The sequence below is a fragment of the Daucus carota genome, chromosome 3 (assembly GCF_001625215.2).
Source record: "Daucus carota subsp. sativus chromosome 3, DH1 v3.0, whole genome shotgun sequence".
Taxonomy (NCBI): Eukaryota; Viridiplantae; Streptophyta; class Magnoliopsida; order Apiales; family Apiaceae; genus Daucus; species Daucus carota.
In genome coordinates, this window is record NC_030383.2 from 61733676 (window position 1) to 61753780 (window position 20105).

Sequence of the window (20105 nt, forward strand, 5' to 3'; positions counted from 1 at the left end):
GGACTACTAGACATCCCGAACTGTCTATTATTAAACCGAGGCTATAAAAGTAATCATTCTATTATGATTACTTAATAATAGAAATTCTTTAATTATTTTTTAGGGCGCTTCTTTCGGTTCTCATCGTGGAAAAACCAATTCCCTTTTTCCTTTTCTTGTTTAAAATCATGTTTTTCTTTCAATAAGTTCCAAATTTATTTGGATTTTGTTAGTCTCTTTTAGAGTTGGTTTTTGTTTTGGTGTGTTTTCATATTTTCATGTTCGAGATCGGCATGATTTTCATGGGTTTGATTCAAATTTGAAGGTTATTATGAGATTGTATTTATGTTGATTGTTCAGAACAGTCAGGTAAAAATCAATCGGGTAATCAAGTACATGTATTCAAACCATCTTCAAATCACTTAGTTACATCTCCAAAAATGAAGGATTCAATATCGATAATCTTCAACTTGTGTCCAATTTCGATTGTATTTGTAAATGCTGTGTGACTTTTAATTAATGAATTAATTTATTTTTATGAAAAAAAAATTAGAATTTCTTTAACTTTATAAATATTATAATACATTTCGAGCACTCCAATCTAAATTAAGTGTGTAACTAATAGTACTGTGACTGATCTTCACATCTAATATTCAATACTATTAGTTATATTAGGTGTAAATTAAGTGTGTAACAAATTTTTTTGTTTTGGAAAGGTGATCTATTCCAATATCCATCATCGTTCAACATCGATGCCTGTGTTATAGATATCCCAAAATATTATATAAATTTTTCTTAGAAAACTACTCGAACCCGTATAAAAACACAAAAAAATAACAAAATTCATTAACATTAAAAAATATGAACACGAATAACGATCTTAATAATAAGATTTTCAACAACTGTCACTTAAAAAGATTAGATTTACATTTTATTGAAAAACTAGAATATTTAATCGGCCAGAGCAACGTATTCAAGTACATCATCATCCCCTAAGTCTGGGAATCTTGAAACTTACGTTATTTGGTTACAAACCATGTTTCTCAGAAAGAGAAAAAAGTGCACATCATATTTAATTTCTTTTGTTACAATCTTGATAGAAAAAATTACTTGCTGATATATAATCTAATTAAATAATTACTTCAAGGTGTGTTTGAATTTTAAAAATGGATCATAAATAATATATATTAATCTCATAATCTCATATATTTTATAATATTGATTTTGTGATTAGCTATATTTCTTTTATGTATCAATCTATTTGGATTTGATATCCGATCAATACTGAGTTTTAGTACGTGTCTTATATTTCAACGTATTGTAATCAGTCTGAGATATTTATGATTTTAATATTATTTTAGTAATTTACTATAACTAAACTACCTATTGCGATTCTAGCTTAAGCCTTCATTATAATAACAACATAATAAATATTAAAAAGAATACTCTATACAATATACACATAGGGTCGCGCTCATGAGAGATCAATACTTAAAATAGAAACATAGAATCATTAAGGTTCTGTTGTAGAACTCTATATTTTTCATAAATTTTTAGAATCTAAATATAAATACATATTTTTTTGCATCGTTGTGTGTGTTCAAAAATAATTTTAAAATATAATATATAAATAAGACATTTTTTCATTTGAAGTTGCTGCAGAATCCTAACTAATACTTTTTTTCATTTGAAATTCTATTACAGAACCAAAAATAATACTAAAAATAAGATAATAATTCTAAGATTCTCTTTTGTTCTCTCTGGAACATGATCCTATAAACATATACTTAGAATTTCACTCGAGAACAATATATATGAATCGGTCTAAGACACATGGCACGTTATTTTGCCATTATTGTTTTCAAGTCTCAATTCAAAGTAAAAGGAACTTAGCTATCCTATTCTCTAACCTAATTTAATAATGGTGAGTTGTGACTGATTACTCAATTTAGTAATGTCAATGAAGAAATTTAAACATTATCTTATATATTATCGTCCTTGGGTGGATTATTAATTGGTCAATGAATATTATCATCAAGAGTATTTTTTTATATGACCTCAATTTATTTTCTCTTGCCTCATGATAATTAAACGATGTTGCGAAATCTGATGATATTTTCTTTTGCTCCATGATTATTAAACGACGATGCAAGAAGGGTGTTAATAATAATAATAATAATAATATACTTTTAATTTTTTATAGATTATGATATATATCTAAAATTTTATTATCACCTTATATCATTTACCTTACTTTATGCAACATTGTTGCGGTCAAGGTCAAAGATAAATTAAACATATTGGATTATTGCATGAGTTGGCATGAAAGCAACCTTGTTTGACTTTTCAACTTCACACAACTTCGAATCCCCACGGAATTAACAAAATCTTTGAGCCGACAATATATTTCAACTCAACAAGCCCTTTTAACAACATATAAATAGACCTAGCATTTCACAGACTCTATACAAACCAACAATGGCTACTTCATTTCAAATCACCTTATTTTCCCTACTCTTCATTTTTACCATCTCTCAAGCTCAGCCATCTTTCCGACCATCGGCTCTAGTGGTTCCGGTGAAGAAAGATGCCTCGACGCTCCAATACGTGACCACGATTAACCAAAGAACTCCTCTAGTGTCCGAAAATCTTGTTGTTGATCTTGGAGGCCGGTTCTTGTGGGTTGATTGTGATCAAAATTATGTCTCATCCACGTACCGTCCTGTTCGATGTCGAACTTCTCAATGCTCCCTGTCGGGGTCCATTGCATGCGGAGATTGCTTTAATGGACCCCGACCAGGGTGCAATAATAATACTTGCGGGGTTTTTCCTGAAAACCCCGTGATTAATACTGCTACTGGCGGTGAGGTTGCCGAAGATGTTGTGTCGGTGGAGTCTACTGACGGGTCGAGTTCAGGTCAGGTTGTTACTGTTCCACGTTTCATTTTTTCGTGTGCACCAACTTCTTTGCTTCAAAACTTGGCTAGTGGTGTAGTAGGCATGGCCGGATTGGGAAGGACTAGAATTGCACTTCCTTCGCAATTTGCTTCGGCTTTTAGCTTCAAGAGGAAATTTGCGATGTGTCTATCAGGATCCACCTCTTCGAACGGTGTCATAATCTTCGGAAATGATCCATACACGTTTCTCCCGAACATCATTGTCTCAGATAAAACACTCACCTACACACCCTTGTTAACAAATCCAGTGAGCACATCCGCGACTTCTACACAAGGCGAGCCTTCGGTTGAGTACTTCATCGGAGTAAAATCTATTAAAATCAACTCTAAAATCGTTGCGTTAAACACATCACTACTCTCCATAAGTAGTGCAGGACTCGGTGGAACAAAAATTAGCACAATCAATCCATACACAGTCCTGGAAACCTCGATCTACAAGGCGGTGACAGAGGCTTTCATCAAAGAATCCGCAGCCAGGAACATAACACGAGTTGCATCAGTTGCACCATTCGGGGCCTGTTTTAGCACAGATAACATCTTGAGTACGCGATTAGGGCCATCAGTACCCAGCATTGATCTGGTTTTACAGAGCGAAAGCGTGGTCTGGACAATAACAGGGTCGAATTCAATGGTTTACATTAATGACAATGTGCTGTGTCTTGGATTTGTTGACGGAGGGTCGAACTCGAGAACCTCGATTGTGATCGGAGGGCATCAGCTGGAGGATAATTTGGTGCAATTCGATCTGGCAACTTCGAGAGTGGGATTCAGTGGGACTCTGTTGGGGAGCCGGACTACGTGTGCGAACTTTAATTTTACCTCATGAACATATTTTACGGCTCAGCTTGCTGTGTTATTTAGTCTGTGATGTTGCAGTTTATGACATTCCAGATATGTATTCGAGAATAAATTCGGGATTTCTGTTATTTATCATATCTTCTACTTAATAAAACGATTGTTTGTATAACATGTTACGTACTCGTTTGACTAATTTTATTTTTTAATAATAAATAGCTTATTTATTTATTAGAAAAGAATACATAAATATGAATTGTTTTTATTAAAATGTTTGAAAAATAAGTAGAAGCCCCGAAACAAAAGTTAGTATTCCTAATTTTTTTATAAGTGCTTCTCGATTTTTTAAACAAACAGTACAAATAAGTTTTTTAACTTACAAACCGGCTTAAAAGTGGCTGCCATGAAATGAGCACATGTAACCTTACTTTATGCAAGCAGCCTCGTTTGACTCTGCCACTTCACAGTTCACACAACTTCGGATCCCCACAAAATCAATAAAATATTTGAGCTCTTTAAGGTTTAACAACATAAATAGACCCAGCATTTCACAAACTCTGCAACACACCAACCATGGCTCCTTCACTTCAAATCACCTTATTTTCCCTCCTCTTCATTTTCACCATCACTCAAGCTCAGCCATCTTTCCGACCATCGGCCCTAGTGCTTCCGGTCAAGAAAAATGCCTCGACGCTCCAATACGTGACCACGATCCACCAAAGAACTCCTCTCGTATCGGAAAATCTTCTTGTTGATCTGGGAAACCGGTATATGTGGGTTGATTGCGAGACAAATTATGTTTCATCCACGTACCGTCCTGTTCGATGTGAAACTTCGCAATGTACCATGTCGAATCCCGATACATGCAGCGATTGCTTTAATAGACCCCGACCAGGGTGCAATAATTTTACTTGCGGGGTTTTTCTTGAAAACTCCGTGAATAATATTGCCATGATCGGTGAGGTTGCTCAAGATGTTGTGTCAGTCAGGTCCACTGACGGGTCGAGTTCAGGTCGGGTTGTCTCCGTCCCGCATTTTATTTTTTCATGTGCGCCGAGTTATTTGCGACGAAACTTGTCTAGCGGTGCGGTAGGGGTTGCGGGTTTAGGAAGGAATAAAATTGGACTTCCTTCGCAATTTGCTTCGGCTTTTAGCTTCAAACGGAAATTCGCGATGTGTTTATCAGGATCGCGATCATCGAATGGCGTCATAATCTTCGGAAATGATCCGTACAAATTTCTTCCGGGCATCATTGTGTCAGATAAAACACTTACGTACACACCCTTGCTGACAAATCCAGAGAGCACTTCGGCAAGCTCACACGGCGAGCCTTCGGTTGAGTACTTCATCGGAGTTAAATCGATTAAAATCAACTCTAAAATCGTTCCAATTGATACCTCATTACTATCTATTACCAATGGCAACGGTGGAACAAAAATTAGCACAATCGATCCATACACAGTCCTGGAGAACTCGATTTACAAGGCGGTTCTAAAGGCTTTCATCAAAGAATCCGCAGCGAGGAACATAACACGAGTTGCCTCATTTGCGCCATTCGGGGCCTGTTTTAGCACAGATAACATCTTGAGTACGCGAGTAGGGCCGTCAGTGCCGAGCATTGATCTGGTGTTACAGAGCGAAAGCGTGGTCTGGACCATAACAGGGTCAAATTCAATGGTTTATGTTAATGACAATGTGGTTTGTTTAGGAGTGGTGAAGCGAGGATCGAACCCGAGAACTTCGATTGTGATCGGAGCGCATCAGTTGGAGGATAATCTGGTGCAATTCGATCTGGCAAGTTCGAGAGTGGGATTCAGTGGTACTCTGTTGGGGAGACAGACTACATGTGCCAACTTTAATTTAACATCCTCTGCATGAACACATTTTACAATTTTTACCGAACATGTTGCGCTTATGTTATCGAACTCCGCTAAAAGTGTTCAGCATGAAAACATATAAGAGTGTTGAACTTGACAAGAATCAATATTTTTATATATTTTTGATTTAAAATAAATATCATAATACGTATGCTCATCTTCGAGTGTCGAATATCCAACATAAATACCTGATATATGAAGAGTCAGAACAGATCAATTAGTATTCGAGAATAGTTCAGGATCCCCGGACCCTTGCATTTTTCATTTTTATATGCTGAAAGTACGAGCTGAATAATTGATGATTTGAATTGAAGTGCGTGATGAATACTCCCTCCGTTTCAAAATGTATGACACTTTGACTTTTTGCACGTAGTTTAAAATCCTTTGATCATGTATTTATATTTATTATTTTTGAAATTTTATTTTTTTAAATAAAAGTATATAGTCAAAATTTTAAAGTAGAATTTTTTTATAAAAGAAATGATGATTCTAGATGCTTGGTCAAAACACTTTGAAATGTGTATAAAAAGTCAAAGCATCATCCATTTTAAAACGGAGGGAGTATATATTATCATATCTTCTCCGTATTAAAAGGATCGTTGTATCAACGGTCCCCATAAAATTGTGGCCCTGTTTGGAAATGAGAGATTTGGGCAAATATTAGTGGTTTGAGATGGTTTAGAGGGTTGACCACTAGAATCCGCTAATTTTAATGTTTGTTAGTTAGCAGATTGAAATAGAGGTTTGGGTCCAAAAAGCTAATTTTGAGGAGCTTTTTGGATTAGAGGTTTTGGTTTGTGTCAGAAAAAACTAATCAATCAGCTATTTACCAAACAGTTTTACAAGAAACAGCTAATCCAATCCGCTAACCAAAACATCTAATTTAATCCGCTAACCGCTAATCCCCGAACATGACCTGTATATCAACTATCTACGAAAAGTGATTAGCAGATTGATACAAAAGGCTCAAAAAGTAATCAGATAAATAACATTTAAATTTAAAATAAACATTAACATAGTATAACTTTACATATAACGATAATATGAGGATTTGGTGGGAAAAAAAGAAGCCCGGCTAGGTATTTACTAGGCTAGGTCACGGGAATTAAAAAAAAAAAAAAAAAAAAAAAACCTCTTTCGAACAAAATTAAGTAAGGGGCCTTCTTTATGTTTTTCTGTTGAATCTTTCAATCCCTTACTTGAATTAACTGGAACTGTTAAAAAAAGTTTTAGATATAATATCATAGATAAGATGAAAATGTTCTACTCTTATGTCTCATTCAATTGTATACGTTATTTTTCGATACACTTTTTAAAATATTTTAAAAATAAAGTTTTATAATATTTTTTTATTGAATAAAAATTTAATGTTTAAAAGTTATTCAAAAAAAATAAAATTTTTGAAAAAACATTATGTAACCATACTTTATAAAACCCTCGAAATGCCTGAAGATATACCAGTACTTTTGTCGGTAAATACTGTACAGGGAGACGTCTGAAATCTATTGATGTAATTTGAGCATGTTATTAACCGGTCTAATCCGGATGTCAATAAAGAACAACTCTCTGGAATCCTTTTCTCGACGTTATTTTCCCAAATACTAGGTGCCGTGAACGGGTTACCTGAGATGAAATTATAAAGTGATATTTTTTTTACACTTCATGCTTAAATAATCAAAGTAAAATTCGATTATTGCGTCTCCGCGTCTACTAAATCACCCACTTGGTGGACACCTGGTTGCAACTTGCACCGCGCTTCGTTCTTTCCTTAACGCGCCATGCAGGCCCGGCGGCTTATTCAGTCCCAGACTTATGTGGGCCACTACACAAAAGTAAGCCTTAATACTTGTCCAGTTTTCCCACAATATTAGGTTCAACTAATCAATATACTTATATAAAGGAGAAGCGAGGGGCGTGTAGGTGGCGCCTCTCACATCGCTCCGTTCTATTTTTCTAATTTTCTGAAATTTTTGGATAAAAAATATCAAAAATTAGAACTACATTTTTTAGTTTCGGATATATTAGAAGCAAGTATCAGAATATGATTTTGTTTCAGATTATTTATGGAATACAGTATCTTGAAAATTTTAATCTGATTTTGTTTCGCATTATTTAATTATGGGAAAGAGTAGCACACAAGTCTCTCTGCACCTATAAATACAAATACCCCTGTAGGTTGCAGGGTTTTGAATCATCTAAACCTCTTCTCTCTCAATATCACAACTCTAACTCTCTCTGGTGATACTTCTCTTCCTCGATTTCTAACTCGGTAGTGCCGTTATTTTGCAACGATAAGTGAAGGCTGTTTATACAATATTAAAAAAATAAAGGTTGTTGAAAGCAAAGGTAGTTATAGACCGCTATGTGGGAGACGACAAATTCAAATACGGGAGAAGAATATAATCTTGACATGATATTGATGGATGATATCACTAGAATAACTATTAGTGATGTATGTTTGTTGGTTTTGTTCATCGGACATGTTTGTTGTTGTTAATTTTTATATGATTTATTTTGTATATAGGAAAATATTATTCATGCATTATCTATTTGCTCCGTTCAAGCAACTTTTAAGTGAAGCATGTTTATACAGTATTAAAAACTAAAGTTTGTTACAAGGAAGGGTAGTTATAGACCTCTATCTCACGGATTTAAGTTAGATGTTTTTGTGAGTAATCAATCCAAAAAAAATTGGAGGAAGGTGACAATGTAAGAACATGATTAAAAAAACACAAATAAAATTAAGATTCTTCATGCTTTAAATTGTTAATTACGTGTAGAAATTTATTTTCATTTTTTCACCATGAATTATAGTCCAATAATTTTTATAGGCCGCCGCAACGCGCGGCTTCTCAACTAGTTTCATTTAAAGACTAAAATATTTTCCAAAAAATAAGATGTTGGATACCTCAATTATTAATTTATTAAAAGAATGATTTATCGCAATATATTATATTTTAAAATTCATTATTGTTAGCTAATAACAGTTATATCAAAAATAATAATATTCATAAATTTTGGTGAGATAATATTGAAGAAACAAATAAGATATTTCAGTCTCGAGATAGCAGACACGTGTGACCGTAAATTCGAAAAATAAAATCTTGATAGATTAATGAATTTTTTTACGGATCAATTATTTACACTACTGTCACTTCTGTTTTCATTTGTACCGCATATGAGCAAATTTATAACCGTAAAAAAATCTGGAATTGCCAACCAAATTTACCAACGGAAACAATTCCGTCACAACTTCCCAACAGAATGCTGACCTTTTTTCCGTTGGCAATTCCGTCCAATTTTGAATTAGCAACGGAATATCACTTTTGCCAACCAAAATTTCCGTTGGTAAATCCGGATTTTCTTGTAATGATTCTAGTCTATCGTCTCACTCAAATCTATAAATTTTATTTATATAATTTGACACATATTTAAGACTCTTAAAATATATATTTTATAAATTGGTTTTAAAAAAATTATTTTTAAGTAAAAATTTTGAAACTAAAATTTTATTAAAAGATTATAAATTTATATTGTGTAAGAGTATTCGACCCCTCGCGGAAACCCATCAGTACCAAATGTATTCCAGAGGGAGCAGTAAAATCAATAGGCGTTTTCCAAGTGGCAATGGTCAAACCTACAGAACAATCAAATTATCTAGATTTTGACAAGTTCTCACCATACCAACATTGACCATGCTAAAACAATTGCCACTTTCCCTTGGTACAAAAACAACTAGTCTCAACCATTTCATCATATTCATCTCACAAGCCATGTCTCATTTCATCCATTTCATTCTCCTCTCCTCCCTGCTCCTCTCCCTCTCTTCTGCTCAAAAATCTCCCCGCCCTCCTGCATTACTCTTACCCGTCTTGAAAGACCCGAAAACGCAACAATTCCTAACCGAAATCAGCCAGAGAACTCCTCTGGCGCCCACAACTCTTGTTGTGTCACTTGGAGGCCGCCAACTCTGGGCTGATTGTTATAATAATTTCATTTCTTCCACCATCCGCAGGCCTAAATGCGGAGCTGCTCAATGCTCGTTAGCCGAGGCTGACGGCTGCAGGAACAAAATATGTGGCGCGAGCCCTGAGAACCCTGTCACACGAACCGTGACTTATGATGATGTGATCACTGACACTCTTAGTATAATCTCGACTGACGGATCAAGGCCTGGCCCTGTTTTTACGGTACAAAATTTTGTGTCGCTTTGCGCGCCTTCTTCGCTATTGGAAGAGCTTGCTAGCAATGCAGTAGGCTCGGCTGGCTTAGGCAGGACTCGTGTCGCGCTTTCTTCACAATTAGCTGCTAAATTCGGTTTCAAGAGACAATTCGCAATGTGCCTTCCGTCCTCGACGACATCTAACGGTGTCATAATATTCGGAGACGTCTCGTATAAATTTCTCCCGAACGTCGATGCTTCAGAAATTCTGACATTTACGCCAATTCTGACGCATCCGTCGCCTGACATGTCAGCAGAATATTTCATCGGGGTAAAAAAAATTAAAATTAACGGAAATTCAGTACCGATAAATCCTGCATTGTTAACAATCCAAAAGGGCGGAACTCAGCTCACTACAGGAAATCCCAACACTGTGATGAGGACTTCAATCTACAATGCAGTGACCTCGGCTTTTATCAACGAGGCCGCAGCCATGAACATTAGTAGAGTCGCGTCAGTGGCGCCTTTTGGCGCGTGTTTTGATGAAAAAACTGTGACAGGCAGTAGGCTAGGCGCGAAGGTTCCATCTATCGACCTTGTTCTGCAAAATGAGAACGTGGTGTGGACTATTACAGGCTCGAATTCGATGGTTCGAGTTGGAAACAATGTGTTGTGCCTTGGATTTGTCGATGGAGGGAAGGATCCGAGGATTCCGATTATTATGGGAACGCATCAGCTGGAGGATAATGTTCTGCAGTTTGATCTAGCAACATCAAGGCTAGGTTTCAGCAATACTTTGTTAGCTAGACAAACGACATGTTCGAATTTTAACTTCGCATCGACTGGTTAAGTAGAAATTTGTGTATTTATGTTATGCGTAGTGTAATATATGGCTAACTTCGAAATAATTTGCTTTGTTGTAATATGAGAATTTAACAGCATGATCTGAGTAGAAAATCCAGAGCGGATTAGTTTACATCCAAAGCGGCCCTTATAAAGGCAAGAAACAGGGCCGGTTTTTGAGGCGTGCAAGGTGGGCGACGGCACAGGGCCCCAAAGCTATAGGGGCCTCAAAATTTAGAAATCAATGTTTTATTTAATAAAATTAAATTTCGAAAATGAAATTGAAAATTAAAAATTATATATTTATTTTAATTCTGTTTATTTATAGATAAATAATTACATAATCTAATAGATTAGTTTATTATGTCTATTTGCATTTAAAATCTTTTATGTTGTATCTTTACTTTTTATATAATAATTTCTCTTTTATTAAATGTTTTCATAATGTTTTTTACATATGATATTTTTTCATATGTCCTATAAATTTCATTCTTTTCAATGACATATAGATATATCTCATATAAATTCATATTAATTTTGTTTAAATTATTAAAATTACTATTATTTAATAACATTATTTATCTTATTTTAAGTGACATGTTTTAATTTTATAAAAAAATAATATTTTTATTATTTATTTATTTTTATAATATACATATTTTTTATTATTATTTGAGGCCTAATTCATATTATAGCACAGGGTCCCAAAATTCTCCCAGACGGCCCTGGCAAGAAAGCATCTGTATTAGTTAAAAATTAGTAAATATTTAATATTTAGTCCGGCCTGCCTCCGAGTTTAACAATGTACAGTTCTACCCTCAAATATTTGAGAATCCTGGTTCCGCCACTTCTCCCAACTATTTCATGTACAGTTTTATTCCCAACTAGTAAAAAAAACGCGCTTCGCGTGAGTGAGAAAAATATTTATAAAATATTTTAAAGGTCCTTATCATCTATAATTTCTGAGTTCTTTTATTTTGTGTTTGTTGTGAAAACATAAAAAATCATTGTTAGTTATAAAAAGGGTAAGCGTGAATCAAACACTTAGCTATATTGCAATTTATTAATTGATTGTTTTTACGACCAAAAGAGAACGGACACCTCGTATAATTTGAAAAATATACATAAATGTCAGAGAAGACTCCACGCAAATCAAAACAAAACAAACACCTCTTATGAAACAAACTCCAAAAACATAAAGAATTAAAATTTTAACCATGTATAAAATCTAAAAAAGGACAAACCCAATTGGGCAAGAGTTTCTAAATCTTGATTAGTCAAAGCTTATTTTTTTCTGAATCTTGAATTCCTTCCTATACACATGTACCACTTCTTTCTCCACTTTAGATTCTTCGTTATAAATTAAAGCTCAATCAAAACTAAACCAAGTATGTCTACGTTGCAATTCATAAAACACACATATGATAATAACACTGCCCACAAAATAAAGAAAGTAGGTGGTTTTTCGGTTGGTTAGTCAAAAAAAAAAAAGAAGAGATTTACAGTACCCCTACCATGATTTGCAAGATGATGCCTTGCCTTCCTTTCATCACGTTCTACAGTGTCGGCACATGCTATATAGTTGAGCCCAAAGCTACACAAAAATCTGTTGGCCGATATCACAGTATCAAGATAACTCTAAGAACGATCTGAACAATACAAAACAGCCTTGTGAGCTATATAAACATTATGCTCACTACAAACTACAAAGACAATCCGATCTTTACAACATTTTGTTGTCCGGCCAGGAATAATTATAAGCATTCTGCTTATTACAAAAATCGTCTGATCTTGCTACCTACAGGCAAGACTTCCACTTTCCGAAGTCAGCCTATGCTTGTGTGATTGAAAACTCCTGGCTCAGTCCGGCTATCATGATTTACAATGAACGATTTTTGTTTCCAAGTAGATCATAACCAAAAAATTTGATTTGAATGAAGTTTTGTTAAGCTTGGATATGACCAGCATAGCCGTAATGTCTTCAAAGCCCTGCATCCTGCCTCCAATTTTCTTTTATTTAACTTCAACCTGTTTTGTCAGTAGATTAGCATAATTAAATATCCTTCACCAAGATTATCAAAGAAAGTTGAAACATATATCATCAGTATGTTGTGCTGGTAAGGAGAAACAAAGGGGCATATGCGACGGACAAGAGCAAAAGAATCTGTTTACCATACATAATTGCAGAATAAAATATATTTGAAGTTATTACCTCTAAGAAAACTTTCTTCTGTAAAAAATCTTCAATGTCCAACCGTGCAGCTCTGGCTAGGCGTTACAGAGCTTTTCCTTCCTAAAGCAACCATAAGCAATAAGCATGTGCAGCAACACACAAACTAAATCCCTATCCGGAATTTTCCAGCACAATTACATTCAGAAGGCCAGGTGAATGATAAAAACAGATACATAGCAGCAAGAAAATCTGTAAAGCTCTGATAATTACACAAATCATGATATGCTTCAAGCTTCCTTATTTGTGAAATTGGAATACTTTCCAAATTTCATTGTAACCAGGCAATGAAATACTTATACAGAAAAGAAGGAACAGGTGATAGTTGGTGTCTCGTAACAATTCTGTCCATGACAAAACAAAACAGGGAACTATTGCCCTCTTTACCTCAGATAAAACAACAGCAAGTTACCTCATATGGATTACCGTGAATCCATTGTGACTATTATACTTCTGTTAAGTGTTTGTGCTTACAAAAAAAAAATGAAATAGAAAAGTAAAATCTGCAACAGCCAAAAGTTAAAAAACCTGTTACGTATAGAAAGATTACCTTGTCCAAATAAGGCCACAAGTATTCAAGGAACTTGTTAAGCTAGTCAATTTGTATGTTAATCATTTTGAGAAAATATTATACTAATATAAATCACTTATTTCGCAGTCAACAACCAGGAAATCATAGCATTTGCCAAGTGAGTGCTGGACAAGAGTAAATACATACCCGATCATAATCAAGATATTTGACCCAATGAGGTATTTCAGGGAGCAACCGCTGCAAACTTTTAGCATCTTGCTCAACCAACGGACAAATTTAGGGACCCTGTCCAGCCATTATATCACAAAAATAGCAATGTAAAGTCGCCATTATATTATATTATCAGATTTAAGTTTCCTTTATATATAGACTATTGAATTAATAGTCCTAATATAAAATTTTGCAGACATCCCAGTTCAGATACATGTGCATGCATCTGTATATGTAAGTTGCTTTGAAGAATCATGACTCCCACACGGCATCTACAGGCCTTCCAAGACCTCGACATGTACGGTAATAAGAGGATTCGATGCAAGGGTATATCGTATATATGAATATAATAGAAATATGTGTTTGATGATATGCATAATATAACTCCTCACTTCTTAGTTCTTAACATAACAAACAAACACCTCATCAGTCAAAATCAAAGACATAACTTAACCATTCAACACACAAAAGCTCGACCTGAATTCCCAATGTTGAGTATGTGAATTCATCAACACTTTTACATGCTAGTTCACATCAATATTTGCTTTTTGTGGAAGTAATTAATTAACACCGATTTTAAGTACGAAGAGCGTAAATAAAATCGTAAATGAGTATTGTACCATTTCAGCAGTGTAAAAACCAGCAGGTCCGCTTTCAGCAGCGCGAGCTTGCCGGCGGGCGGAGCGGAGGCTGCGTGGGCGCGTTGGTTGGGGTTCGAGATGGCGAGGTCTGTGAGGGCTTCAGCTTCATTGCGATTTCACATTGTTATGGACCTTCCGAGGACCGAGATACAATTTATAAAAACAAAACAGTCTGTAACCTATAACAACTAATAACAATCAATAAATCTGGAGGACAAAGGGTTTATTAAATTTAGTTACAAGCAGAAATGAATAAAACTCAGAAGCTCTAGAAAAACAGGAAAACTGAGAGGGGAGCATTGGGAGATGCCACGTCACCCTTGCGAGGAACCTCCTTTATAAAGATATAAAGATTATTTCGGAATTCTGGTTCTGTCACTACTCCCAACTATTTTAGAATCCTGATTTTGCAACTATTATTTTGGAAACCTGATTTCGCCACTTCGGAATCCTGATTCCACCACTACTCCGTACTCCCAACTATTTCAAAATCCTGATTCCATCTCTACTATTTAGGAATCCTGATTTTACCGATGTCTATAATTCGAAGAATAGAATCCTGGTTTCGCTACAGTGTGCAGTTCGAAGGAATATTGGGAAGAACACCACCACTCACTTTTGGCCCCTGTAAGTTTGCAAACATTCAGGAACTCCTTCACTCCATCTCCGTTTCAGTTTACCAAAGGTTGAGAGTCTGAATCTTGTCATTGACGGGAGTACCGGCGGGATCATGAGTGTTTACTGCATTTTCATCAAGTCAAGGAACACTCTGGCTTCAGTGCGCCTCTTGACTGAACTATCTTTGTTATGAATCTATATTCTTTTAATTATTAGTCTAGTTCATCTCCGTACATGCCAGATGATTATTCACAGTTGAGAATTTTCACTTTCTGAAAAACGAAGTGATTCTTCCGAGCCATTCACCAATAATACCATAATTTGAAACCAAAAGAAAAAAGAAAAGAAAAGGTCCATAAATTCTACTTCAATTCCTTCGTAATGCATCAAACAGTCGAAAATTTAAATAAGCCAGGTCACTGTAGTAGATATACAAACATTGCAGCTACATGTTACAAGATTCATGAACTCTGCTACACAAAAACTCGATATTACTGGAAAACAAAATTGTTCTGCAACCTCGTTTCAAATTTTCACTTCTGCTTTTGTGCTAGAAAGAATCCTTGCCATAAGATCATAACAAGCAATATATGTTGTTTCTAATTGCATGCTTGGACCTGAGCCAACGAAACCAAACCACTAATCGGCAAATTTGATCTTCTTTGGAAGAGGTTGATTGCTACCCACCTGAGAGGTATCATATGTGTTAATACATGTATTCATCATATTCAGGCTATTAAGAACTCTACAGTCTCACTTCTACATCTTTCAGCTATGTTCTTATGGATTATAACAAGTATTATCACATACTTTAATGTCAGACGGTAATCAGAAATTAAAAAACAAACGTTAAATTGAACTTTTAAGGAAAACATATAATGATGGATTCTTACTATTTCAGGGCATTTGTAATCAATACCAGCATCCTCAATCCTCTTCCGCCTTTTCTGGTCTGTTTTCATGATACGTTCCAACAATTTCCTTTGGCCCTCTAAAGTTCTTTCCTGGAAATAAGCAAAACGTTGATCTCATGTTAGCTGGCACACATAATTGGCTGAAAAGGAACTCCTGAAAGAGTCCATTAGAAGCTAATATCTACCAGACTACTACAGCTTTACCTTGTCATGTCGGCTTCTTTCAATTTGAACCCAGTCCGGAGCTGTGTACCAGCGGCTAACACCTTTCCATCTGGAAACATGATAAGCTTTATTTTATTTTGATATGATACAAATATAACTCAAGAAAAGAGATATGATTGTATATATGTCAAATGCATGTAAAATGTAAGGCTACACAATTTTAACTTCAATTTGTTAATACTGTTGTTACGAAAAATAATATTCAAATTCTGATATGTACAGAATCTCAAATCTACATATATCCACTTAGAACCCGTATTTGGTAGGGGAAATAAGAGGGATTTCAGCAGTAAATTCTAAAGGAGTATACTGAACATGGTTTACTATACAAGTAAAAGACCACACAGAGCATGTTTGCAGTGTCAATATATTGTGATAAATAAATTACCAACACTTACACTTTTGGATGAACTCGCTCGGGTGGAATGAGCTGAACTTGTAGCAAGTGCTCAAATAAGAGGTAGTTATGCATTGTCTCAGCAACAATTTTTGCCACCTGCAGTCACCACAGAATCAAGATTAAAATAATATGTGTCAGATCTCTGTAAGTGCATTTGTGTGTCCAATGATAAGTGTATAAAAATCATGACAAGTCCAACCTCAGGGGATTCAAACTGAATAAAGCCAAAATTCTTTGATTTTCCCGTCTGTGAAGTACAAGCCAAACATTTACAGGTTAGCTAACAAATTAAAAAAGAGATGTGATGTATAACAGCATAAGATAAACTTCCCACATCAAGTTACAAAAGAAGGATGATGAACAATATTCAGACTCAGATTTTATAATATAGATCATGCTTTATAAAGAATATTATTCACAATTGATTAAGATGACCATCAAATTACCAGATGTACAAATCTTGAAATGTGTGTAAACTCCAAATTGAGTTTTTACTATGCAAAATGTTTTCATCAAGAAAAATACTAAAATTTCGAACCTTTCTGTTCCTTGCGATTCGAAGCCTTTTAATATTGCCAAATTGTTTGAAAAAGCCTGCAGGAAGAAGTAAAAAACCAAGCAGCACATAAAAAGTTTTGCTTTTAAAGAATAAGGTAGCAGCATTAGACAAGTATATTCATGAAAATTGGGTCAAGTATGTACACAGGTAGATCTAGATAAAAAGAAGATATTCACCTTCCATTTCAGTCTCATAAAACCCATGCGGAATTCGACCAATATACAAGACCGTAGCTCTGTCTTCAGACTTCTTCTCACTCGCCGGAATCTTTCTAGCTGGACCACCTTCTAACGGCTTTTATTCACCCGCAAAACACCAACAATTAGCAACAAAAATACCACATTACCAATTACAATCTCCCAATCAACAAGAAAACTAGCATTACCAAAAAATCAGCAGCAGTACTGGCAGCCTCAGCCTTCTTAGCCGAAGCAGCAATCTTATTAACCTTTTTCTTCTGCTGTTTCCTCAACGTCGTTTTCTTTAATTTCGAAACCATCTTACCAACCTGATAACACCAACATTACCCCAAATGTCAAACAAGAACTTTATTATCAAAATACCAACCCCCCAAAACACGAAATAGCTGCATAATCTCACTCTTATAAACCCTATATCTGCATTGTGCTGCCAACACCTCTCAATTTCCACAAAGCCACATTTTTAATCCAGTTGCCACAATTATTCCTAATTTCTAAAATTCTCGATAAACTATCAGCAACCCGACAACCACCAACACGAGACACGAAACCGCTACATATTTCAAATCTAACAAACCCTATTCATGTATTATAATGCCAACATCTCACAATTCTATTACAAAGCTCATCTTTATACTCTAATTTCAATCACTTATTCGCAATTCCTTCAATTATCGACACAAACAAATTATAACTACGAATAATTTTCAGTTGGGTGTCTTTCTAGTAGCAAAAATAAAAAACCCAAATGAACAAAATAGATAAACATAAAGTAGTACAAATTAAGCTACCAAGCACTGCTTATTAATCCTTGTATTAAATTAAAAGTAACAGCATATGTCTGACACGCGTGTAAGTTATATGTATAAGTATAAACTGACCTTGAGAAGTAGTCGGAGAGATTGAGAGAGGGGGAGTGCGGCGGCGGAGAAGTCTCGTCGAGACTTTGAGAGAGAGAGAGAGAGATGCGGTGGATCAATAAAGATTTATAGAGTGTTATTTGGGCTGTCTTAAACCTGAAAATTTGTTGTTTGGGCTTGGAAATTGAGAAAATTGAAAGATTAGTTTGGGCCCAATTTAGAACAGTTGTGTTTTCTTCTTTCTTTTATCTAGGGTTTTGCTACCTGGTAAACTTTTCTTTTGGCGCTAAATTACTACTAAACTTAATGAAAGATCCACGTACAAAATCTAAAAAATAATCAATATTATTAGCTATTATAAATTTATTAATTTATAATTTAAATATTTAGTGAGCTGTATTAAATTTAAGAGGCTAATAAAATTTTAATAAATCATATATTTTTTTAATTTTATGCAGATCTCACGAAATTATTATAAAAATAGTAGATTTTGTATAGGTTCTTTTGACTCTACCTTGACTACTTCATACGTGATTGTAAATAATTAATTCTATCATTTACCTCAATAATTATATGTAATAAAATTTAATATTATCTTTTAAATTTGAATAATTTGTTATATTAGTCGATAGTATACTCTCAAGTTCTACAATAGTATTGGCATAATTATTAAATAATATCAAATATTAAATATAATATTTGATATATCATAACAATATTTTTAATTTTTTTTAAAAATATTACATTAAAAAATTTTATTCGATTTTATTACTATAAGTTCGTAAATTTATAATACATTATATTAATTATATATATTTGAAATTTGAGACTTATGAAAAATAATAATTTTTTATTTTTTAATTATTATTATTGTTTTAAATATATAAAAAATTATTATATAAATATATAATATGGAACAATAATTTTTTTTGAAAAAAAAAATTAATTCAATAAAAAACATCATATGACATCAATCAGAACAATTGAGTGTGAACAAAAATAAAACATATAATATCATTGATTAAAACTATCGATTATAATTGCAATCGTATTTAGAGGGGCGTATTAGATTGGAATTTTTAATCATTTTTTTTTATTTATGAAATCCGAAGATACGATTGGAATTGTTTGAAATCCATTAAAATGTTGAGGTATTCAATTGGGATTTCAAATTATGCTACAAAATTTGGTGGTATTCAATTCAGATTTTAAATTATACATTAAAATTGGATGATGTTCAATTGGGATTATTTATAATCTATTAAAATCTGATGGTATTGAAACGCTGATAGATATTTTTAAATTTTATAAAAAGATGGATTTTATGGTATTCTCCAATGTATTTTAATTATTTGAGATCCCGCCAAATTCCATTGGATTTTGAAGCATTGTACTTAAATCTTATCAACTTTACGACATTTTATCAAGAATTCGTACAAAATCAAAATCACATATATTCCATTAAAATCGATAAACTAAAAATAATCCATTTAAATCACAATCGAATACACTCCTCTTAATCGCACTTTTATTTTCTGCGAGTGTAAGTTTTAGGTACTGACGAGGCATCTCGTGTGATGAAAAGTATAGCGGGTGTTTGGGAGCTGTGATTCAGGACTTAAAAGCTGAGAAGCGGGCTTTCTCTTTTCTTATGGCGGTTTGGCAGACACTTGCAGCGCTTGATTCAAGAAGAAAAAGCTCGGAAAAATAAGCTACAAAACGTAAAGACCGTTTGGGTTAGCTTAAAAGAAGTGACTTCTTGCTTATAATAAAGAACTGGAGTAGAAGTGAGAAGTAAATAAGTTAATAAAGTGTTTGGAAAAGAAGCAGAAGCTGTGACAGAGAAGCTAGCATTTTCAGCTTCTTAAAAGTGCTTCTACTTTTTTAAACAAACGGGTCAAAAGAAGCAGAAGCCAGAAGCAGCTTCTGCTTCTTTGAACCAAACATGCCCGTAGCTTCTTTTGCACCTCAACTTATTTCCATCAACTTCTTTTTAACACAAAACCATATATCTCATGCTTATAAACCTTTTCTGTCTTATTTACTATTAAATACTAATATCACTTTCTAACCAGATGTGAATAATTATAAAATTTATAATAT

The 20105-nt window shown here is 34.2% G+C and overlaps 4 protein-coding genes across 4 annotated transcripts; 3 read left to right on the forward strand and 1 right to left on the reverse strand.

Annotated features, from left to right (window-relative positions):
• The first annotated feature begins 2423 nt into the window (after positions 1-2423).
• LOC108210648 (probable aspartic proteinase GIP2) lies at positions 2424-3903 on the forward strand. Its single transcript, XM_017382025.2, has one exon. It carries the CDS (start codon positions 2458-2460, stop codon positions 3760-3762), a length of 1305 nt encoding a protein of 434 aa, XP_017237514.1. The 5' UTR covers positions 2424-2457; the 3' UTR covers positions 3763-3903.
• A 363-nt stretch (positions 3904-4266) lies between these two features.
• On the forward strand, positions 4267-5633 carry LOC108213306 (probable aspartic proteinase GIP2). The gene has a single exon (XM_017385088.2). It carries the CDS (start codon positions 4305-4307, stop codon positions 5607-5609), a length of 1305 nt encoding a protein of 434 aa, XP_017240577.1. The 5' UTR covers positions 4267-4304; the 3' UTR covers positions 5610-5633.
• Positions 5634-9349: 3716 nt separating this feature from the next.
• On the forward strand, positions 9350-10693 carry LOC108213406 (probable aspartic proteinase GIP2). The gene has a single exon (XM_017385195.2). It carries the CDS (start codon positions 9382-9384, stop codon positions 10618-10620), a length of 1239 nt encoding a protein of 412 aa, XP_017240684.1. The 5' UTR covers positions 9350-9381; the 3' UTR covers positions 10621-10693.
• A 4501-nt stretch (positions 10694-15194) lies between these two features.
• Positions 15195-18159, reverse strand: LOC108210859 (uncharacterized). The gene is made up of 9 exons (XM_017382304.2): positions 18024-18159; positions 17328-17450; positions 17119-17236; positions 16922-16977; positions 16583-16630; positions 16382-16479; positions 15963-16032; positions 15738-15848; positions 15195-15531 (listed from the first exon to the last, which is right to left on the reverse strand). Exons 2-9 carry the CDS (start codon positions 17439-17441, stop codon positions 15484-15486), a joined length of 663 nt encoding a protein of 220 aa, XP_017237793.1. The 5' UTR covers positions 17442-17450; positions 18024-18159; the 3' UTR covers positions 15195-15483.
• Between the last annotated feature and the right edge of the window lie 1946 nt (positions 18160-20105).